We start from the raw sequence: 24,620 nt of genomic DNA, 5'->3' as shown, positions 1-24,620 counted from the left end.
AGACAGCAGCACTGTAACTGTCCCTGGAGGGCCACCCCACCTACCCACTCCCCGGGGCTTCTTGTTCCTAGCAGAATGCACTCCATGGTGCCCACGCCAGAATGGGGAAGTGCCCGAACATAAAGCATAGGACCCCTGTGTGCTCCAGAGACCCGCTCCACCCCACAGCCTGGCCAAGGGTGCCTCTCCCTCAAATACCAGAGGAAGCGCCACCCCACAGAACCTTAAGATGCCAGCTGGGCGCTTCCCCCATTCTTGGTCACTGATGGCCTGTAGCAGACAGGAAAGACCCAGATCCTTTCAGAACTGAAAACATTAATTTAAGAGGACAACTCTGGAGAAATAATTGACTTGGTTTTTCTGCTCAGGGTAATTAAACTCCCTTCATCCTCCAGATTTCCCTCTCAACATTATGTAATTTCCTGGGAAAAGCAGGCTCATGGAGGCAAACAAGGAAGAGTGAAACTAGGAGCACAACAGGAGAGATGTAAGGCAACAGAGAGAGCAAGGAACTGAACGGGAAGCAGAAACTGAGAGAAAAGAAGGAAACAATTACATAACATCAGACCTTATCACTTCATCTGTTAAGCCAAGAACAAGGTGACAGACATATCCAAGCAGTGAAGCAATAGGTGGCTTTGAGATAAAAGTGCCAGAGGAATTTAAGTAAAAGGCAAGAAGGTAGGACAAACACCCAACTTGTTTGGCAACCCCACCCTGCCATCCTTCGGGGCGTGGACCCAGTGTGCGCCTACAGGAAAGCACCAGACTTTTAACTCAGTGACAAGGCAGTGCCTAATTGACAGGACAGAAACAAGAAAATGCTGCCCTACATAACCAGTGAATTGGGAATCACACATGTCCCTGGAGGAGATGAATGCAGGTTCCCGGATGCCTGGCTAAAGGTCAGGTTGCTGTCCTGCCGGTCAGGACAAAGTGTCCAGCAAAGACCCCAGCCCTTGCGTCACAATGGCTATGCTGTGGTACTTCCAGGAGCTGAGAAGTCATTATGATTTCAACAAACCTCACTGGAAACCACACATTAACCTGTTTATGAAACAGGGTCCATGTTTAGGTGCATAGGCTTCTTGGCAGCATAAAGAAACAAGATCTGGCATCTTGAGGGGTAAAGCTCACCACACTGTAATAGTGAGGTGAATTCCACTGTGGAGGAGACATTTTTATTGGCATTAGGCTGAATAGTAGATTCCGGTAGATCCTTGCTATGCTTTCCTAGTCAATGGCAACAACTAGGGTTAACTGCCTAGGAGGAAAAACTACAATGTTCAAGGCAATCATATGAATCCAGATGCAACCGTGGCTTAAGACAGGGGAGTAGAAAAGGGCCACGTGAAGTTCATTTCTAAGATCTGCAAAACCCTTTCATTGTGTCGGTGGAGGATGAATCAGCTTGGAATCATTAATGACTCATTTCATGTACCCAACACATCAGAGGACAGAATTTAGAAATTCGTGAACACATTTTTATTGAGCACCTACTAAGCACACCAGTCACTGTTCAAAAAGCTGGTGATACAGCAGAAGACAAAACACACAATATTTAAAATACCCACCCTTACAGAGCTCCTGGAGCTTACAAGCTAGTGAAATAAAGGAAAACTAACCCATGGGGGAAATAACAGTTGTACACCAAAGAACAAGTCTTCTGGAAAATAACAAAAGGGACTCCCTTCATGTTTAAGTCAGGGGAAAAAAACCAAGTCGCCTCCAAAAGACAGCTACCTGCCCCAGGCCTGAGAACCCAAGGGCTCGCTGTCTGCCCTCTATCATAGTCAGGATGGAAAGGACATGCACAGGGCCCCCCCAGGAGGGTACGCTGGGATGCATCTACCCCAGAACCAACAGCCTTTCAGACCAAGGAGCCAAACAATGGCTGTGCAAGGATCAAGACAGTCTCAAGTATGAAACTCAATGAAGAGCAGTATGACCTGCAGGTCATACAAACTAAACATGAGCCAATATTAAAATGGGAGAGCACACAGTCAAGATATTAAAATAAGGAGCACATAGTCAAGACATTAAAATAAGGATTGGCTTGATGCTTAGCCAAAAAAAATGACATAATAGAAAAAAATTTTAAAGGTAAAATTTAACAGTTTTAATTGCAGGAAGATCATTTCTGATTTAAGATGTTCTGTTTCTCTAAGTTAAGACAAGCGTCACAACGTATTTGGTCCAGTTCGGTTTTTGTAGTGGTTCAATGACAAAGTTTGATAGGAATCTCTGGGCCTTCATAAGACAGAACAGGGGACTCACTGGGCTCAAGAGAGGTTGTAAGCCAAACAAACAATTCAAAAACCAAAATGCAAACTACACAGTAAGTTGCACTATGAGAAAATATAACCTACAATAAAACCTCATTAATTAACATTCATAAGGGGAAACAAGGAGAGTTTGAATTAGGTGGGAAATATAAGTACACTTAGAAGAAAAATGGGTGCTCCATGAAATACTTATGATTATATATTTCAGGATGAAGAGTAAATTGCATGTTTAAAAAGATCCTCTTGAAGCTATTTTAATGTAACTGAAAAGAGTGATTAATAGGAAGTGGCCCGTCAACTAGTGAATGTGCACTTTTTAAACAGCTTTCAATCGGCTTAGCTCAGACACAATAGGTTCTCTTGGACTACTACTGTGTTCAACAACCCCTTCAGCTTAACTCTAACTTAAATTCTAGGAGGAATTAATGAGGTTTTACTGTAAAAGCAGAAAACAAACATTTCAAATGATAAGATTCCAGCACCTGCTCATACCAAAATCTTAGTGACGAAGCTTGCTGGGAAAGCAAGATCCAGTGGAGCAAGGGCCAAAGCTCACACCTAGAAGCAGAACCAGGTAAAGAGCAGGAAATCCTCACATGATGCCAGCAGTTCCTGAACTTATGAGAAATGCAAAACTACAAGAGCAGCTTCTTAGGAAACACTCCTGCAAGTCTGCAGAGAGAGCGAGACAGGAATGCAGTCACAGGAGCGAGCTGCTGAAACAACATCACAAGTTAGCAGCAAATACACCTGCACACCTCAAGTTTCAGAATGACATGATTGCAGTCAAAATCAAGCAAATAACAACAAAAACAGCCAATACATGAACCCTGAGCACCCACAGTCCCCTTTCGTGTGAGATTCTGATGGATACCATCACTAGTCAGGAAAATGTGACTTTCGCTACAGGCAAATCTCACCATGTCTCCCAATGGATGTTTCTGAAATAAGTTACTCTAAAATCATGTACATTAAACTTTGGAATAATGCAGACGTGGGTGTGTACAAACATCAAGAGCATCACTCTGCTCCATCACTGGGTCTAAACCCACCGAGCCTTGGTGGAAAATATTAAGTGGCCAAGACCTGATCAATCATGAGGATGCAGGCGCCCAAATGGTCCGATAAATCATTAGAGACAATGAAGAAATGATTGTACCAAGTGTCAGGAATTGTTCATAACACACAAAGAGTTTAAATATAATAATCTCAATAAGGAAAATGAGTAAAACACAGTCCCGTTCATCTTTAGAGAGAATCAAGTCACAGATTTGATTTCTTGTAAGCTGCTGCCATTTGCTCGGATGAGGTCTTGAAGGTTTTCCATATTTTTTCTCCACCCAGTTTAAGAACACTTTACTAGAATCTGTGATAAGAATTTAGTAAAGTCTTTTCCCTGCTGTTCCTCATTATGCCAATGCAAGCACTGGAAAATTCCAAACAAAATCAAGTTAGTGGTACAGAAAGTTCATGAACTATCTATGTGAATATTCAGCATGACAACAATGATCCAAAAGTATGAGACTATAACCTTGTCGTGGTCAGTTTCTTCACTCTCCCCACCAAGTCAAAAGTCAAACTGTCAATACTGACCAAAAGCCATAGGACAACTATTCTTACCACTAAGAATCACATTCCCACAGAGCCCTAGTCATGAAACAGAAAACGGCCTGCTTGCTAATGAGAGAATAACAGGCCAAGAAGGTTCTACCCTAAGACTGGCACAAGCATCCCAGGGACTCACCATCCCCCCGCCTCCCCTCTGCTATCACCCAGCCCCCACACACTCTGTCCACCGAAGCAGACTGCAAGGCAAGAAACGGACACATACCACTTATAGCTTCTTGTGCGAAGTATTTGACATCCATATCTTCGTCCTGACCTAATTTCTGTAGTACCGGCTTAACTTCCTCCTGCAAAGCACTAAAAGCCAACAGGGTTGTCTTCAGGATCAGTGAGATACTACATGGTATGTATCCTCTATGGTAATTTTATGAAGTTTAAAATTAAGGACAATTTAAAACAACTATTATATAAATCTGACAAGTACTAAATAATTTCTAAAGTTCTCAGCAGAATTAGCTTCCACCATCTCAACATACACAGAGCTGAAACAAAAACCTCAAAGTGGACGCCCTTCAAAAAGGATGTAATTTTTTTAAACAACCCAAATCACAGGTAAACTGGAAAACTGCTAAACTTTATTTTAGCTATGACTCCCTTCTATCAAGCAAATATTTTAATCAACTTTAGAAACAAGGATAATACTAAAAATCTTACTCAGTGTCTAGAATTGGTCCAATTTTCTGTAGAGATTTGGCCACATTGAAACGGACATTTGCTACCTGGTCTCCCGCCATCTTCAATACAATGGGCAGCATTTGCTTGGTGGTTATTTCTTGACCACAGGCTTCAGACAGTGCCTAGGAGAGGAAATAAGGAAACACACTGAGGACTTTTATCTTTTAAAACATTCCCCTCTCACCTACCGCATCTCTGGCCTGTACTCCAGTTCTGTATGAGGAAATAAATAAATCTTTTTAAAAAATAAAATAAAACATTCCAAAAGCTAAAGCTAACACAACAAATTTTTATAAATATTGCCCAGCAGAACACTGTTTCTAATACAAGCACATGAATAAGGGATGTGAAGTAACAAAGAATCACAGAATTAGTCCAGAATTCACAACTGACTAATTAGTATAGATTTTAATATGAATTGAAACCACATATTCTCTCAACTACTAACTGTCCAAATTAACCAGTGAGATATCGATTTCAAATAGAAGATACTTCAGAACTTAGAAATACAACCTGCATAACTGTCTTAACACCTGAACTTGGTAACAGCTATCAGATACTTACATTAATGCAGAATAAAGTGGTCATTCTATGCAAGTAATTAGGGTCATCTGCCATCACTAACACCTTGGGGACGATAGCATTCTGAGCCCACTCTGTGCCAAATTTCTGAACTAGTTTCATGAGGTTGTTGGTGGCAGCTTCACGAATGGCATACACTAGAAAAGAGAAGGCAGCAGAATAAATGCCCTGCTGTTTGCATTACAAATATAACCTGTTTCTTACAGCATCAAAGACCAAAACTTCTCTACAAACACACTCCAAATTTCACCACACCACAAAGGGAAACGTGCCCAGCTACGACTCATAATATATTGACATGGTCATATTACAGTTTCAAAATGTGTAATGTACCCGAGGAATAAAGAAGGTAAGGAGCTCATCAGAGATATCAATGGTTAGTAAATGTGAGTGCCTATTATGTGCTAAGTGTTACAAAAGGAATATATAAGACATTTTCCTTCAAAGATGAGACACCATCAGAGAAATGAAAAATAGCACACTCCAAAATGTCTAAGGCTGACTATAATTAAGTATGTAATTTACAAGACTGTGAGAGCTGTAGGAGATTACAGCAGAGGAAATAGGAAAGCCTGGGGAGGCTTCAAGGGAAAAAGGTCTTGCACAGGACCCCCAGGTTAAGGAGGATTTGTGGAAACAAAAGAGAAGAGGGGAAATTTTCTGGAAGGGCAAAAAATGTACCCAGAAGACTGTGACACTCTAGGCTGGACAGTTAGGGTAGATCCAGATCACAGAGCATCTTGCAGGCTAAATTCAGGCCTGATAAGAAAAATAACGGTGGGGTTTTAAAGCAAAGCTGAGACCTGCTGGATCAAGACTATTCCAGCAATGGCAGAACAGCTGGGGGCAAAGGCAGCAAGATCACAAAAAGGTCAATGACGCCATCTACACAACAAACTGCTGGCCAAGATAAAAACTTCAGGCCAGCTCACCTCTTTTCCATTAAAAGCTTTTATGTTAAGACAATATGTCAATTCACTTCTGTGAATAAATGAGCCTACTTTAAAATCTAGTATTTCCCTATAAGATCATTCACATCAAAGACAGATCTAGATGAATAAAGCCTGAGCTACTATCTTCTCGACAATTAGTTACTATAGGGCCTCTCTGGTGGTACAGGGGTTAAAGGCTCAGCACTATCAAGCTGTAACCAGCCACTGCTGCATGAGTTCGATCCCCACCCCGGAGCTGACCCACATGGCACAGCAGACCTCTGTTTCAGTCAGTCTGTCTGTTCTGCCCCCCATTCTGTCTCTGGTGAATCCTCTCACCCCCTGCACCTCTGGCCTCTATCCCACATAAATTAAATTCAAAAAAAAAAAAAATCTTCAAAAATAAAACGAAAACAATTAGTTATTAAACACCACATGCCTGGTGCTACTTTATTTCATAAGACTCAAAATTTCAGTTTTGATAACAAATTTAGGGTGATGTTAATGAATTCTTATTCTTCTCATCATGCAGGTCTGTTTCACAGTCAAAAAAATCTTATTATCTATCACCAATAAAACCTAACTGAAGTTTTTAGGTGAACACCCTCTAAGAAACAAGTTTAAGTTAGCTGTTTTACCCATAATGCACATCTCTCTCTTCATCCCATCCACAGGAAACCTCCCCCAAGCTCCTCTCCCGATGGAGATAACGACAGCATGTGTGTCTTCTCTAGTTCTCTTTGTTAATTTGCTTGAGACATTTCCTCTCCCAAGGCCATTACCATAAAGAAGGGACCTCTCAGAGCAACTAGAGACAAACAAGCACAGCTCAGCCTTGACCAGACCTCAACTGCACTAGGCTCCACGTGGCCAGATGCCTACTGTGTTCTTGGCTCCCCTCAGTTTTGTTGTCAAAAGAATGCAAACCATTCCACAGTTTTGCCTGTTTTCTCTCCTTGTTTTGTCTCTCACTCCCCATCTTTCCCTCTTTCCCTTACCCCTCAAGGTCTGGCTGACTTGCAAGGTCTCTCTGAATGTCTAACATACTCTCTATTAATTCATTTGCTTTGATACTTGCTTGTTTTGCTAACAAAAAATAAATCCCTTTCTACATTTCTCCTCCTCATCAATGCTGCCTACTCAACAACAGGATTAGAGGTGAATGGTACTTTTTTCCCTATGTTCCTTTGGATTTTCCACAATATTCTTTCAGTAGTTTAATAGCCAGGGAGATATTTCAAAAATTTAACTGACCAGTGGCCACTAAATAGCAGTTATTGAAAAAACCAATACAAAATAAGAAAACCGGTGAGTTAGTACAGGACAACTTCAGAGCTGACATTTCATTGGTTCAAATAATAACAACAGTACCCATTTTAGTATGCTGTTGCCAAAAGAGAGACAGACACACAAACAGCTTTTTTCCAGTTTGGAAGAAAGAAATCAGAGAAAAGAGGAAGTAATAATTAATTTGTGGGATAAAAGGGTGCTAGGAATGTAATTCTCCATGGAACAACACGACAGAAAAGTTCTCAAATAAATTATCTTAATCTAGAAAATCAGTTTTCAAAAGAAGTATAGAAAGACCCGTTGGAATGGTATGGGTCATTCCAGCTAAGCACTAAATATACCCACCAGAGGGCCCTCCTGGTGGTGCAACAGGTGAAAGCACAGCACTAAGAAGCTGTCACCAGTCCCTGCAGCCAGAGATTGAGCTCCCACCAGAGAGGTGACCCACATGGGGCAGCAGACCCCTCCTGTCTCCCCGCTGCTCCCCTCAGCAGTCCATCTGCCTGTTCTGTTCTCCAATCTGTCTCTGAATCCTCAAACCCACTGCACCTCTGTATGCATAAATATAAAATGTATCCCAACTCTTGTATGCATAAGAAAAACTCTTTAAAATAAATAAATAAATAAATATCCAGCAGAATATATTTACTTTTCTAACAGAAGAATCCTTTCCTGTGATGTGTCGACTTGGTCTGAGGATAATGTAATAGAGTGAGAAATAGGCCAAAGAGATTATTTAATGGAAAAATTAAAAATTTAAAACAGGAAAATCTGGCAAAAAGTAGGAAAGTCAAATTGTGTTTGCATGAAGTTAAGTGGTCATTTAATTAAAGCCTTTCTTCACCTCCACACTGGTATGGCAAAATAACTACTAAGATTAGGATCCTTCTAAAAAGTAAATATATGAACAAAACAGGGTATATGCAAAAACATGGTCCTTCCATAGTAGTCACTGTAATGATCTACTCACCATGGTCCACAAGCCAGGCCATACATAAAGAATTCAGCTTTTCATCAAAGAATTCCACACCCTATGGATACAGAAGAAACCATTAAAATGCCTCTCCAAGTACAGAAATCAAGATGGCCTATTAAAATTATAACAAAGTGCTCTATGAATTAAAAAAAAAAAACTTGTATTCAAATAAGCTGAATTCATGAGAAAGAAGAACAAGAATGCCAAAGAATTTGATTTACAGACTATAAATCCATTTCATTGGATAAAAATCCTAAAGAAAAACCTAAGTGACACAATACAGGCCCTGCGAAGTGGCCAGGAGCCAGATACAACACTGCAGATGAGCACGGAAAGTCGTCCAAGACATCTCTAGATTATCTGTAAAAATGAATTACCTAGGAAAAGATCTTTTAATAATACTAATGATCCTTAATACTTTTCCCCTTTTTTATTACAATCAAAATAAATCCTTTAAGATGAAGAAATGGACTTTCCTGGAATGAGGGAAAGCAGAGGCAGAAGGAAGCAGGCACCAGACTCGGGTGAAGTGGCCTCATCACAGGCACAGGTGACACCGCCCTGGCTCTCTTGGCTCTGCTCCTTCTTTCACCAGGAGCCACGTCAGCACAGGCTGGTGACAAGCTCCTGGAGCCAATGGCACTTGGGACCAATGGAAGGGCGCTGTGCTACATGCTTTCCTAGTGCCCCCTTTTTGAGGTCTACATTCTTTTGCTTTTTTACATCCTAAGAAGTTCATTACATATTTTAAACAAAGAAATGTAATGTAAGTTTCAGTGCTTTGAAAACAGTGATTTAATAAGATAAAAGGACTTTAACAAGAAGTCAAAGGTATATAATAAAATGCTGATGGCTCATGCATGTCCCTTGCCAGTCAGGTATGAGCTAGTCAAAGTCATCTTTTGCAAACCTTCATATCTAGAAAGAACAGAAGCTAAAAGACATGACAGTAAAGTGCATTCTGGTGGTGCAGAGATTAAAGTCTCAGCAAGCTATATCACCAGCCACTACAGCGTAAGTTGGATCCCTGGCCAGGGAGGTGACCCACATGGCACAGGAGACCTCTCCTGTCTCGCCTGCTGCTTCCTACTCTGTCTCTGATGAATTCTCTCACCGCCCCCCACCCCGGCCCCATGCCCATGCCTCTGCATATACCCCAGCTCTTGTATGCATAAATAAGTAAAAATACGTCTTAAAACAAAAAAGACATGACACTAAAATTCACTCTCTCCCCTGAGTACTTGTTTCAGTCATCAGCAAGTTAGTTAACTCTGAAGACAAGATCCATGACAATCACCAGTGAAGAGATGACCCTCAGCATTTGGGAAAGACAAAGGAAAGTGTGACAGACATCACCGCTCTTGTTAGCTATGTACTGGTATCTCTGGCATTCATTTTGAAAATGGAGCACTTCAAATTATATAAAACCTCTAATGCCACAGACTTGCACAACATGCATTCACAAATGAAATATGCCAGATTCACAATACAAAGTCAGTGGTTCAAGAAAAGAAAAAATATATCCCCCACGCTACGATCTAAAAGAGATGAAGTAGGGTTGGAGAGGGGGACACTGCAATGTTAGCTGTAAACTGACACACTAGTGTGAGCTTTCTCAAACACTATTCAAACACTCATTTATTCAACTGACAAATGTCAGTGCCTGATGAGTATCAGACACTATGGTGAGCCATGGAACTAAAACAATGGACACAGATCCTGCCCGACAAGGGATCACTTGTCTGTTTCCCCAATTAGATTCTGACCATCTCACAGCTACAATCCATTGTTTTAAGTGCTACCAACAGGGTACATTCATACCAAATGTAGATCTGTCCTGGGCCCCTCTAAAAAAAGAGGCCTATGAAGCCCAGCAATGGCGTTTTAGTTAGCATGACACTACCTACAGTCAAATTATTCTGGAAACTCTCAATAATAACGATAATAATGGCACAATAATGGTAATGTGCTAATAGGGACTTTAGTCAAAATGCCAGTATACACAACTTCAATAGTCCTCTTGTATATGGTGATTAGACTTCCTTTAACCTGAATTTAGGGAAAGTGGTAACCAGGGATATTTTGCTCAGAATGTAGGCAAACAAGGAAACCGCCCTGAGCCAAAATAGAAACCAACTTATCTGGAAATCATATTCCCTTTTCCTTTCAGGTAAACATTCCTGAAGCCACAGAGATATAAACATCACAAAATCAATGTTACAAGTACCAAGAAAGTAATTATGTATTTTTAAGGTTTTGCTTTTAGGTGGCATTGGTGAGGTAAAATGTGGATAACTCCTTTTTAACAGAAGCTCACACACTAGTGAAACTAAGTCTCCTACTCATGGCCCGTCCTCTCCACTGACACGATCCTTCGGTCACAGAGCACTGGTACTCACCAGCTGGCCCGCCAGCAGTGGCATATACTCGATGATAGCCAGCCGGACCCTCCACTTGGCATCCTCAGCCAGCTCCACAATGGCAGGAAGGAGAGACTGAGAGAGCTGGCGAATTCCGATCACTTCATTTACACAATCCAAATTGGAGATGATATTCAAACGAACTTCAGGACACTGCAAGCACACAGCCCCAAAAGGACACATGTAAGAATCAAGCTCTCTACCCAATGCTGTCTCACTGTCATGATGAAGTAAAAACTGCCAAATACACTTTAAAATAACAAAGTATTAACTATGGTGAAGAAAAGTGCAGTACTGACTGAAATACTTTATGAGAACCAGTAATTCAAAACACATAAATGTGACAGATTTCACCAGAATTTTCAATGACAGAGTGGTAAAGTGCAAGCTCTGGAATCAAACTACACGCATTCAAACCCTAGGCGTGCCAGAGATGGGGCTGTGAGATATTTTATCTCTTGTGCCTCACCTTCCTCATTTGTAAAATGGGGATAAAAATAACATTTATCTCCTAAGATTACGGTGGTAATTACATGTTCTAACACATATGACTATGCCTGGCTCAACGTATTTACAAATGTTGGCTAACACTATAATTTTGATGCTATTATAAATTTAAATAAAAGAAATTTTGAAACAAGCGTTAAGACGCTCCCTGTCCAAGCACAGACCCACATGGCGCTGACCCACATGGAGTGGCAGACTGTTCCTATCTCACGCTCAGCAGTGTATTTCAGTCAACCCACCTGTTCTGCTCCCTACTCTGTCTCTGGTGAATCTTCTCCAACCCCCAGACCCCTGGCCTATACCCCAGCTCTTGTATGCATAAACAAATCTTTTTAAAAAATTACTTTTTTAACCTCTTCATCCCTGCTTTAGATTTTATTTTAGTGAAACTCAAAACCAAAGCCAAAATAAACCTGTGACTATTAAAAGCAATAGAGTTTGGACCAGACTCACCTCATCCTTTAACTGAGCTAAAAAAAGAGGTAGAAGATGTTCAATGGTATTTTCTTTGCCCAGAATGGTAGACAATCCCATAATTACAGAAGCTAGAGCCGATTTGACATGTTGATTTGTGTCAGATACTAATTCCTAAAATAAAATCAAAATTAAAAGGCTTTATTTTAAATCAAAAGAAACTTCCATACCATCTCCCAAAGAATTCAAAAGACAGAAGTGTTTCAATACTGGTTAGCTGACAACCAATCCTCAGGCCATCTGTAAGAACCTATACACTGGCTCTCCCAGGTGGCGCAGCGGGTTAAAGCACAGCACAAAGAAGCTTAAGCCACTTCCGCATGAGTTTGATCCCCGCCTGCCCTGGAGGTGACCACATGGCGTGGCAGACCTCCCCTGACCCGCCTGCTGCTCCCCTCAGCAGTGTACTAAGTCAGTCAGCCTGTTCTGATCCCCACTGTCTCTGGTGAATCCTCTCACCCTCCACATCTCTGGCCTGTACCCCAGTTCTGTACAAATAAATAAATCTTTAAAAAAAAAAAAAGAACCTATACACCAAAGAACAATTTACTATCATACTATCATAAAGCACTAGCAAGTGATATATATCAATGTCACACATTCACCTACCTCTACACTAAGATAGTTTGGGCCTCCTTGTAGGTCTAAGTCTCAGTGCTATCACCGCTGTGGCCTGAGTTCTATCCCCGGTCAGGGACCTGACCCACACGACATGGCAGACCTCTCTTGTTTCGCACACTGCTCCCCTCCACAGTATATTTCAGTAAGTCCACCTATTCTGCTCCCTATTCTACCTCTGGAGAATCCCCTCAACTTCCCCCATTTCTGGCCTATACCTCTACTTCTACAAAATAAAAAAAATATTTTTAATAAATGAATAAGTAAAGACAGTTTTCAAGGTAAAGCACTCAACTACCTTTAAACTAAGAAAGCTTTAAGATAACAAAATTAAGGTCAGACTTATCTTGATATAGAACAAGGTGAAACAAAAAAATAGTTAGATTTACCTTTATATAAGGCAGAATTTGATTCATAATTATGGTCTCTCTACCTTCAGTAGGCAAATTCTCACAAAGTTCTAAAAGAAATACAAAGAAAAAAATGACATCACATAAGGCCTTTTAGAGTCAGTCAGGTAGACCAACAGCTGCAAGTGAAATCATCAGCTTAAGCAAATGAGCTCCCCCAGGCAGGGCAAGGGGTGAGGGGGATGGCTCTTATTCGTAACACACATTTTAGTCCACCTACATGCCGTGTATATCACATCAATCTAAACTAAAATGGCACATTTTAAAACAGAAACAGGATAAATAGCAATTTGGTTTTAAAAATAGAGGAGGCAATTTTGTACAACAATGTGACATTTCTACCATTGAAATCATGTTTTTTTGGTTTTTTTTAAACATATTCCAGAACAATGAACACGCAAAATTGACACCAAAAATGCATCCAGATGCAGGCACAGCTACAGTGTAAACGACTGCTTTACCTTTGACTTTGTGGGCAGCAGCTGCTCGTACTTCAGCTTCACAGTCTTTAAGCAGGTTCTGAAAGGCGGGGATGAGGTCACTTTGGGTGATTTTAGGACCCACAGCTTTCTGGAGCTGTAAAAGAATTTGTGCAAGTTTTAATACACACTAACAAAATAATTACCATGAACAGAACAAAACAATGTAATCTTCAAGTATGTCTTTTTTTTTTAATATTTCAAAGAAGGGGCAGTAAGGATTTATATCATAAATTTACAAACATATCTAGTATGTTGAGTTCAAGAGTTTGACTTTTTAGAGACTGCACTTTTTTTTTTTTTTTTTTTTGAGACTGCACTTTTTAAAATGATCCTCTTCATAACTGCTTCATGGATGAACTAAAAGGTCCTGTTTCGTAAGCAGCTGGTGTCTTACTATAAAGAAAGGTGCAGCAAATCCAGAACACAGCTCTAAAACAATCACCAAAATTAGTAACCGCCATTCGTTTTCTACTGAAAATGGCAAATTCTCCCCTCCTTGTAGTCGCTCCTAGGACCACAGAGGTAGTGAAGCTCCAGATACTGAGTCCCGACAAGGCACCAGAAGACAGACGGACAATGGAAGAAATGGCAACACCACAGGTAGACCTCCTTTTCACAACCTGCTCCCTCCTCTGTGTGCCAAGTATTTTATCACTAACACTTCAGAATTCATTCAGAAACGTTTGGTACGATAGCAAACTGGTGACTTACTTTACTTTTCTGGTTATTCTAATTTAACATTTAAAAATTATCAGCACAAAAACTTTACCTCTGAAAATTTGTCAGCTACCATATAGCGAACTCGCCAGGATTTATCTTCGGCAGCTTGTCGAAGTGTAGGCATCACCAAGGCCTCCAGGTCTTCCTGAGACAGTAACTGGGCAATACTGACACAAGCTTCCACAGCTAGGAGGCGCACTGAATCCTAAAGGGACAAAATTTCTGTCTGTCAAACACTATCTGCTAAGAGCCACAGGCACTAGGTAGTACTCTACGTGACAAAGACAAAAACAAAGACAGATCCCCTAGCTCAAGAGTGTTTGGCCTAGAGAGACTTACAGGGCCAAAGGTTAGAATGTATGAAAAGCAAACAGAAACCCTGCTTCTAAGACCTTTATTACAGGTACTGAATTGTTTCCATGAGGAAAAAAGGAGTAAGTGAAATATCTAGCATCCCAATTCTCAGAAGATCTGTGAATCATGTGCAGTCACTTGGGTGAGTGGGTGAAGATCTGGTGATGAGACAAATAGAAGGAAAAGACGCAGTCACAGGTCTTCTCTGACAACAAAGAGGAAAGTGAACCACACCAAATGGGCGCTGTCAAAAGACGGCTTGGCACAGAGTATAGGGCTCAGAACAGGCCTCAATGTGAAAAAAGAACCCCCTATTTTTATGGAAGGGAAAGTAGCCTATGATGAACACACAGATTAGAAATAACATCAGGTGACAAGCAACCATCACAGCTGCTAACACCACATTTCTAGGTGACCAGACCATGGAGAAGGAATTAAGTGGGTGATTCTGTTTCCTAGAGTCTGTGTCCAAATTATGTAAATGTACAGTCTTCATAGTTTCTAAGAACAAGGTTAAAATGTTCTTTAATATATTAAAATAAAACCCACACACACTATGTACAGTTTTGTGTTTGTCTTGAAATAGCTGTTCCCTTTGCTTAGAATGGCATCTCAAAGCAATAAAGATAGAAACCAAAGAACAGCAGTTAGTACAGTCTTTATTAATGAAAATGTTAAGATTAAATGAAAACAAGAACTTTTTAAAGATATCTTCAAAGCCTCACTATAATAGGAAATTGAAAGATTAAATGAAAACTATACTTGTAACAAGTTTTTAAAATAGATTAGAGAAAGAGAATAAAGGGGAAGGGAATCATTTAGGAAGCTCCCCATTTTTAAAATACACAGTTTGGGAGTACAGTAGCAGGAGTTCAAGCATGAGATGATGACTTGGAAATAAATAGAAAAAAGTTTAAAGCTGGTAATTAAGAAAAACACTGAATCTAAATATTGATAATCAAAGACAGAATAACTCTGAGGTAGTCAAGCCTAGGAAAAAACAGCAGAAAAACTTAGAAAGGTGTAGAATGAACTCAGCTTTCCAAACAAACTGCCAAGTATCAATATGACAACTTTATGCCCTTTGAACAAGTGGAAATAAAGAATTAGATAATCAGTCAGCAATCTGGAATAGAGATACAAATTTGGGAATCATCAATTCATACGTAAAAGCAGAATTATGTAAAAATATGAGCACTCAGGAAAAACAGGACAAAAGCAATAGCATGTAAGTATATATGTACACACACAATTACATACTTCACACAAAAGCATACATATGTATATGTGTATATATACACATATGCACAGGCATACACATGAAAGGTAACAGTGACTCTAATTTTCAAAATGCTACAAATTTAAAAAACTGTAGACCAACAATGACGTATTACATGCCAAAGAGAACCCCATACCCAAATAAACAGACTAACGGCAGACTAACGGGAAAAAAGAAGTAGGTTCTTGGTAGTATGTATACAGATTTTTTGGGGGTTCAGAAAATAATGCTAAATCATGGAACGATTACCATCTACGAAAATTGTATACCGATAAATATTTATTAAATTAATCAATTACTTATTTTCTAGAACTCCTGATTTTCTCCCTAAAACCTGGCTCCTCCTCCCAGAATCTTTTCCATCTCAGCAATGACACCATAATCCACCCAACATCTCTCGGAGTCCTCTTTATGTCCACCATATCTTAAGGTTCTAACTTAGGGCCTACATACATAAGGCTCATTTCTTTCTAGAATTCTCTTTTCCTAGAGCTTAAAAACTCTAGGAAAAGGGGAGGCTGGCATTTTTCTTTAATGTCTCAGATTTTGTCACCCCCTCACAGTCCTTCTCTAGCTAGTCAGTCTACAGAAATGCCCACTAATCATTCCCTATTATGTTATCCCCCTTTATTTTCATCATCAATATTTCCCTAGAATATTTTCTCTATTAATGTTTTTATTATCTATTCCCTTTCATTAAATCTAAGTTCTCCTGACAGCAGGGTCCCTGCATGACTTGCTTAACACTGTATCCCAGTATAAAAACTGTGTCCCAATATGTCATAGATACTCAAAATTTTTTTTTTCAATGAATAGATAGGTCAAACTAGCATGCTGTTAGTGGCTTGAGGAAATATATGGTCACATATTTCACAATTAAGCACTTAATATTTTTTGAGCAACAGTTGCTACTATTCCCACAACTAGACATGTCTATTGATAAAAAGCACACTTTCAAGTATTTAAATAATCTTATCGCCCCAAAAATATCAAATTTAAATCTCAGTAAGCCCTTCTGTTAGGGCAAATATCAGCTAAATTCAGGAGGCAGCTAATTTATGTAAATAAAGTTTTGTTAGTACACCACGAAGTCTATTAGTTGGTATGTGGCACTTCTATGCTATGCCAGCAGCACTCAGTAGTACAACAGAAGCTGTCTGGCCTACAAAGTCTAAAATGCTGGCGCCTCCCTGGTCACACAAGGACTTTAGTCTCAGAAGTATGAAGCTATCTGTAGCCACTGCAGCACAAGTTCGATCCCCAAACAGGGAATTACCCACATGGCGCAGCAGACCTCTCCAGTCTTACACGCTGTTCCCCTCAGCAGTGTATTTCAGTCAATCTGCCTATTCTGCCCCCACTCTGTGGTGAATCCTCTCTGGCCTACAGCCCAGCTCTTATATGTGTAAATAAGTAAAATAAATCTTTAAAATAATTGATTAGTTTAAAAAAAAAAACAAAATACTCACTATTTGGCTATTTATAGAAAGCTTGGAAGATACAATTATCAATATTCAGAAAATACAAAGGACAAAGAGAAATGTTAAAATTATATCATGGGAGGCCCTCCCTGCGGGTTAAAGCGCAGCACTAAGAAGCTACAGCCACTTCAACATGAGTTCCATCCCCGGCCCTGGAGGTGACCCGCATGGCGCAGCAGACCTCTCTTGACCCACCCACTGCTCCCCTCAGCAGTGTACTTCGTCAATCAACCTGTTCTCCCTACTCTGTCTCTGGTGAATCCTCTCAACCCCCTGAACCTCTGGCTGGTACCCCAGTTCTGTATGCATAAATAAATAAATTTTAAAAAATTAAAAAAATATATATCATGGGAAAGATACTCAACAACATTCCCAAGGAAGACCTGCACCTGCACTGCACTACCTCTACATCCAAGTGGGTTCTCAATACTTACAATCTAGCCAGTGCCAAAAGTTCATGTAATATTACTCTGGATTTACTGGGTTCAATAAAATCGTCACCTGCTTTTTACTTTTTAAAATGCGGCTACCAGAAAATTTAAATAGGTAGCTTACAATATATTTCAATGGATAGTGCTCTTTAAATTATAATTTTTGGGTAAAAAATGTAGAGAGAAGGAGGTGATTAACATAAAATTCAAGATAAAGTGTTGGTTAAGGGTGGAAGGTGTAGGAGGGAGGGAGTGGAGGAGTGCCACCTCCTTTCATAAATGATAGGTTCAGGATAACATTATCTCTGGTAATTCCTGAAGGGCTTCACACCACTGTTACTTTAATAAATTTGAAAAATTATTTTGGAAGTAAAATTAACCATCTTTACATTTAGAATCTCAAAATGAGACTACATGTTTCTGGTGTTCTTGGTCCTAGGGCAGGTACTAGGGAAGTTAAAAACCCAAAATGGGCCCTCCCTGGTGGCGCACCACGTTAAAGCACAGCACTAAGAAGCTAAAGCCACTTTAGCATGAGTTCGATTCCCACCTGACCCACCCACTGCTCCCCTCAGCAGTGTATTTCATCAGTCAGCCTGTTCTACTCCCCACTCTGTCTCTGGTGAATCCTCACAGCCCCTGCACCTCTGGCCTGTATCCCAGTTCTGTATGCGTAAGTAAATAAATAAAAAATAATAAACAAAAAAATGAGTCTTTTTCTAGAGTCCAGAAACTCAGAAAACAGCTTCACTGTGAAGGCCATGACCAGAGAGCCAAAGAGCTTTCATTTGTATCCCAAATCCACCATTGCTAAGGACAAACCTTAAGCAAGTAACTTCAACTTTCTGTGTCTATTGTGAGGGCCAAATTACTCTGGTATACATTTTAACACTTCAAATAGGTTAAGGAAGATTTAAGTACTTTTCTTAGGTGTTTGTTGTTATTTTTATTGTTATTTCTTCAAGAGGCAACCTAGATCCTGGATTTAAAATGAATACTATCCAAAGTCATCCTCTATACACATATGTAAGATGCAGAAGATCAAACAGCTTTCCTAAAATATGCTACACTTTTTTATCCAAAAATCAAAAATGACAACACTACTCGCCCACATCACAATCCAGCACGCAGTGCGCAAAGCTACGCTCCCTTTCAAGCAGCACTGGCCCTCCTTCGTAATTTTGGGTCTCACTCTCCTCCTTGACTCCCCCCTTCTTTTAACTGTTGCTAACATGAAAATCAGGTCTGGTGAAGAAAGAAGGACAAAATGGGTCACATTAAACTTTATACTGGCCAGAATTAAGTATTAATTTCGCATAAAGGATCCTAACGCAAGAACCAAAGCCTCCAAAGAAATGTTAAAGAGGAGCCTATCTATCTGTGTACCTTATATATTAAGTCAACTTACCTGTTCATCTGATGCTAGATTAGTGAATAATGGGACAATTTCGCTTTTCACACTGTCTAATTCCAGAACTTTTGCAAATTCACCCAATTTGGAAGCAGCAGCACGTCGTACCATCGGTGTATCATCTGAGCATAAGGAACGGAAATGCCTGTAGCAAAACGAAGGTATTTCCTATCAAATAACACTGATTAAAACACTCCCCAACAACACACAGATGGCCGTTTAGACGTTTTCTCTTACAGCATCAGTGTTTAGGTGTTTATGCCAACAAGTAACAAAGACAAACTCACTGGTATATACAATTGCATGATAAAAAGTGCTGTCAACAATCCTGCCCTCCTGCTATCAGCCAATCACTGGAACAGGGAGCCGAGTAAAATGCTAGTTATGAGTTCCCAAAACCCCAATAATTGAAAAAAAAAAAGCTGTATCTTACTGTCTAATTTCTGCTTTGACAGCATTTGAAGCCCTGGGGTAGCAAACGCTGAACAAACCACATGCAGATGTGCGAGACGTGAACCAATCCCCACTCGCCAGGCGTTTCACCAGAGGTACAAAATGCGCTTCCAGCGCAACAGTAGTATGCTCCTGGGAGATCTGCCTCAGCGACTCCACAGCCTTGTCTCGAACCACAGTCTCTTCCACGGTCGCCAGACTTTCCAGAGGAGGCTGAATAGACCAAAAAGGAAAACCAAAGGAAAAAACTTACTGAATCAGGTTAGATACAGATTATCACCTTTTAAAATGACTGAAGGGAGGGGGTACATGTAACCAGAATGTTAGCTACATCACACCAAATGGTTACTTTCAGTTCACACAGTGATAACATATGGTGTGTCCAACCTGAAGACACGACTTCTGTAGGACAGCCAAGATCTCATGTCCCAGATGGCAATTCCCAGATGGTGTCTACAAATGACACAGTGGAAGAGACTTGACACAGTATTAATATTATTGTGAGCTGACTCACTAAGTTTAGAAGACATGTAGCCCAATCCAGACGGATCGTGCATTATTTCCTTAAGAGTAAGAACCCAGCACTCCCTGGTGGCGCAGTGGGTTAAAGCACAGCACTAAGAAGCTAAAACTACTTCAGCGTGAGTTCAATCCCCAGCCCTGAAGGTGACCCACAGGGCGCAGCGGACCTCTCCTGACCTGCCGCCCGCTGCTCCCCTCAGCAGTGCATTCCCTCAGTCAGCCTGTTCTGTTCCCCACTCTGTCTCTGGTGAATCCTCTCATCGCCCCTGCACCTCTGGCCTGTACCCCAGTTCTGTATGCACAAATAAATAAATCTTTAAAAAAAAAAGTAAGAACCCAACACAACCGACACTTGGCACAGCACTGTTGTCGGGCTACCTGAGCCCAGGCTTTGGAGCAACCACAAGCCCCTAGCTCCTCCCCTTCAACCACATTAATCGAATCTTTAAAGGCAGAATACACCCAGAGGCTTCCCATAATTCAAGCATAGAGCAGGAGTTTAAAACAGAGCAGTTTAAGAAGTGTACAGAGAACAGCTTTAGAGACAGAGGACACAAAATAGGTTGCTCAGAAGACTAGCCAGTACGTGAACACGACATGACCTAATGAAAAGAAGAGGCTGGTTCTTTTGATTGCTTCCTTTCTGGGCTTACATTTGGTCGTGGTCAATTCAGATCTGCTAAGAGCCACAAATATGAAAGACAAATCCACATGCATAATCAAGAGAGTGAAACAAAAATATAATGGATTAAAGGAAAGAAGTCTACTTACGTCGTAATACATTTCAAAAATTTGGATACACAGAGGCGGGAAGTACTGTTTTCCTAGAAAGTATGTAAGAAGCCACCTGAAAAGCAACTGTTTTCTCTATAACGCCCATTCCTGGTGTGTCCCTTGCCCTCTCCAGCTTCCTCTCAAGCATTACCAATGGGTCATCCATCCGTCACTACTATATGACAAGGCCAACCTCCTGAAAACCGCGTAAGGATTGTCTCTTGATCTGAACTCTGCCTTCTGCAAGCCCTTTCCTACTGCCCCTACCATTCTTTTGCCTGCTCCAGCCCCAATACCTTTTACTTCTGCAACCAAACCTGCTTGGTCTTCTAAGCCTCTGAAACTCACTCTGCAATAATTATTGTGGTAGTCTAGTGCTGCCGATACAGAAGAAACAAGGCAAACAGGTTCCTTGCTCCAGTGAAGCGTACATTCTATGGAGGAAGGTAACTAACCAAGACAACAATTAGATGGTGATGAGTACTCTTAAAGAAACAGAATAGGATGACATGATAGAAGGTGACAAAGAGACAATTTCAGGTTGGGTGGCAAGGGAAGACCTCTTTGAAAAGATGCATTAAAGTTGAAATCTGAATGACAAGGAGTCAGCCACAGAAACCTCAAAAGAACATTTTATTAGATGGAATACCTAGGGCAAACATCTCAAGACAATAATAACCAGAGAACTAAAAGCAAACCAATGTGAGTGGAACAAAGCTCCCCTGGGTACTGGCATGAGGTAAGCTCACAGAGGTAGGTCAAGAAGGGTCTTGTAAGCTGTAGTACAAGCAAAGGTAGACTGTCTGAGAGCCACGGCAGGGTGTGATCCACCTGTTGTATAAACAGTGAGCTGCAGGGGCGGCGTGGGAGGCAAGAAAGGAAGGCAACCAGTTATGAAGTTCCTGTAGTAATTAAAAGGAAAGATCCTGTGGTTTGGAAAGACTAGAGAAAAAAAAAACTAGGTAAGTGGTAGTGTGGATGGAGGAGAGTAGAATGATTTAAAATAGACAAGTCCACAGAAGGTACTAATGGATTAGATGTAGGAAATGAGAGAAAGATTCAAAAATATTTTCTAGCCTTTGACCTGAGCAACTGGATAGATGGTGATGTCACGTACTGTGACAGGCAACTAAATGAAAGACATAAACGACATACTTACAGATAAAAACAGTTCTGTTTTAGGCATGTTAAACTCGAAATATCTGTCTGACATCGAAGCAGAAAAATCACAGGCAGACAGATTATACAGAGTAAGTGGATAGGTACATCTACTTTCTCGATAACTGGAGTTCCATGGAAAGATTGGAGACAGAGACTGAAATGGCGAGAGTAAGCATCATACCAACAGTGTTCAAAGCCCTGAAGTATATACCCCATCCTGTCCAACTGCTATATGGAGGCGTTCTTCAAATCCAAATTCACACATTGTTTCCTAAGAAGTCTACCTAATTAAGACTGTATATTTTCAGAGCTGGGAGCATCCTGAGGGGATAGTGAGCACAATTGCCCATTTTGTAAATCATTAAGAGCAGCTTATATGTATATATAACCAATTCTGGCTCATGTTTTCATTTATAAAATTTAATTTGAGATCTGAGAAGATACAATTCTTATTGCATACAGAGAAAGCACATTTTAGAGTTCAAATAAAAAAAAAAGAAGTCTACTTAATTATTATTTGAGTACCTCACATGTGCTTCTACTGTGCCATCTAACATTGTACAATAATTATTTTCTGACATATAAAGACAGAGACCTTACTCTAGCCACAATGGTCTTCTTTAACATTTAACTTTAATGCCAATAACACAACAGGCTCTAATAAATGTCGACTAAATTGAACAGAACTTATCAAATTCACAAAGTTGTAAGCAAAAGTTATGCTTACAATAAATACTGGATGGTGTTATTTATAGGTGGAATATAAAAAAAAATCAAACAAAGGGTCAAACCTTAACACCAACCCTTGGAAGAAGGGGTGGGGTGAGAAAGGGGGACAGGGCTATTGAAACAGGACTTAGGGGGAAGGCTGTGAGATGCTCTGGTGATGGGAGAGCTATGGTGATACTTCAGTAACAGTAATATCAATAATAGTAATTTTAAAAAGTTACTATTAATGACAAAAAAAAGTGTTTATACGGTTAAGATACTGGTGGATAAGTGTTGCTCTCCAGTTTGGGGTCAAAATAGCATAAGCAAAAACATACAAATTCTTTTCTTCCTAACCTCTAAAGTACCAGATAAGTCTTCAGAGACAAAGAAAAGGAAGAAGTTTTTGATCACAGTCAGACAAAATAAGAAAAATGCTAGCAGAGTCCAAAGTGCCTACATTATAGTTAACACTGTGTGTGGCTAGCAATTCAAAAAGAGAAAGATTTGCATTAAAAAATGTTCCAGTATGCCTAAGCCACACAATGTATCATTAATACTGCAAAAGTTCCAGCAGGAAAGGCTCAGGAAAGCGTACAAATACTCACCAACAAACAGTGAGCGAAGTCAGGTCCTCCCACTAAGCCTGTAAAATTTCCCAGCTGCTCAGCAAGAGCTAACAGTACTTCATCTTCATCATAAATTGTATCTGGAAATGACAACAAGAGGGTATTCATCAACAAGGACAGCTGGCCCAGAGCTGGACACTCACAAATGAGGAAAAGACTCCATCATAAGTAACTAATATAATGGTCCTGTCACAATCCCAACAGCATTTTCTTCCTTGTCCATCAACAGTCTACCTGGATTTCCTTTGCAGAATGAATTAGCAATTCATCATTTTATATCAATTACTTCACTTATTAGCTAAATGGGTAAGTCTGAGTATGTGAGGCCTCATTACAATAGATTCTGTCCTTTTTCTTTTGCACAGAAGGCACCAGGTTTAGTTTTAGTACTTAAGTTAGTATTTCCAGTTTTGGAAGTCACTGGAAAACAGGAATGTCCATGCCTTTCAGCAAAGCTTCACATACCTGTAAGGAATGGCAGCAACTCAGTTCGAGTCCTTTCTACTCCAAGTGCCAGAGCAATTGTTGATAATTTCTTAATACTGTTGAGACGGAGCTATAATAGAAGAAAGTGGAAAGAAAACCGAGGTTAAGAAACAGTTGTGATCTAGATCAAAAGACAACAGCTGAAAATGGGTGATAATGACATTGGGGTAACCTTCCACTTAGAATTTGCTCTGTAAGGAGCCTCAGGAGCAGTGTAAAGTGGGGCTTCATTACCCAAAGGCAGATTTCTCAGAAGCACTCTGAAAGGGCCCATTCAAGAAATGAATGAAAGAGCACACAATACCCAGGAAGTTAGCCAACTTGAAAAAGAGAGCACTTGGGCAGTGATGAAGCAGGTGAAACGGTTGGATTACAACTCCTGGCTTTTCAAAGAAAAGTTCCATCAGAGCTGATAACAACGACTCCCCTGGGTTAATAAGCCATCCCACCCTTTTTCTACCCAACAAGCCGGGCCAGTTTCCAAGGCATTCATTCACCTGCACTCCAAAGGGCCCTCCGCCATCCCTGCCGCCCGCTCCAGCCCCGCGCGGCCCGCCGCCTCCGTCCCGCCCGCCTCTCACCAGAGACCAGCCCCGGGCGGGACGCCGCGCTCCCACCCCACTCGGGGCCCGGGAGCGAAGCCGGTTCTCCACAACCGCCAGGACCCGGGGGGCAGCCGCGCCGGCCCTCCGGGCTGTGAAGGAGGGGCGCAGGAGAGGGCCGGGCCGGGCCCCACAGCCTCTCCGGTCGCTGCCCGCCTCCCCGTCAAGTTTCTGCCGGAGTCCCGCTCTTTCAAACCCCAGGCCTGCCCACACGATGCCGGCCTGCCCTCTTCCCTACCACGCGCTCGGCCGGGCCCGCACCGGCTTCTCAGTCTGACTCCAGTACCTGCACATCCTCATTGCGGAGCTCGTCGATTAAAACCGCGATCGGG

The 24,620-nt window shown here is 40.9% G+C and overlaps 1 protein-coding gene across 8 annotated transcripts in view; it reads right to left on the bottom strand.

Annotated features, from left to right (window-relative positions):
- Positions 1-24,620, bottom strand: part of PPP2R1B (protein phosphatase 2, regulatory subunit A, beta) — a 44,195-nt gene that overhangs the window by 11,730 nt on the left and 7,845 nt on the right. For 6 of the 8 annotated variants that reach the window (XM_012729587.1, XM_012729588.1, XM_012729589.1 and 3 more), the window contains exons 2-14: positions 23,666-23,756; positions 23,180-23,280; positions 19,387-19,619; positions 18,951-19,098; positions 14,047-14,202; positions 13,257-13,371; positions 12,775-12,845; positions 11,747-11,881; positions 10,766-10,939; positions 8,361-8,421; positions 5,151-5,305; positions 4,566-4,708; positions 4,117-4,208 (exon numbers count right to left, since the gene is read on the bottom strand). In XM_012729587.1, coding sequence (XP_012585041.1) covers positions 4,117-4,208; positions 4,566-4,708; positions 5,151-5,305; positions 8,361-8,421; positions 10,766-10,939; positions 11,747-11,881; positions 12,775-12,845; positions 13,257-13,371; positions 14,047-14,202; positions 18,951-19,098; positions 19,387-19,619; positions 23,180-23,280; positions 23,666-23,756 — 1,675 coding nt within the window. Of the gene's footprint in view, positions 1-1,472; positions 3,712-4,116; positions 4,209-4,565; positions 4,709-5,150; positions 5,306-8,360; positions 8,422-10,765; positions 10,940-11,746; positions 11,882-12,774; positions 12,846-13,256; positions 13,372-14,046; positions 14,203-18,950; positions 19,099-19,386; positions 19,620-23,179; positions 23,281-23,665; positions 23,757-24,574; positions 24,593-24,620 lie in introns of those variants that run through there. The other 2 variants (XM_004689276.2, XM_012729593.1) reach the window with 2 other exon arrangements.

Source organism: Condylura cristata, unplaced genomic scaffold, assembly GCF_000260355.1.
Source record: "Condylura cristata isolate star-nosed mole 26May11 unplaced genomic scaffold, ConCri1.0 scaffold00025, whole genome shotgun sequence".
In the NCBI taxonomy this organism is placed as follows: Eukaryota; Metazoa; Chordata; class Mammalia; order Eulipotyphla; family Talpidae; genus Condylura; species Condylura cristata.
This window is presented reverse-complemented; position numbering and strand designations above follow the sequence as displayed.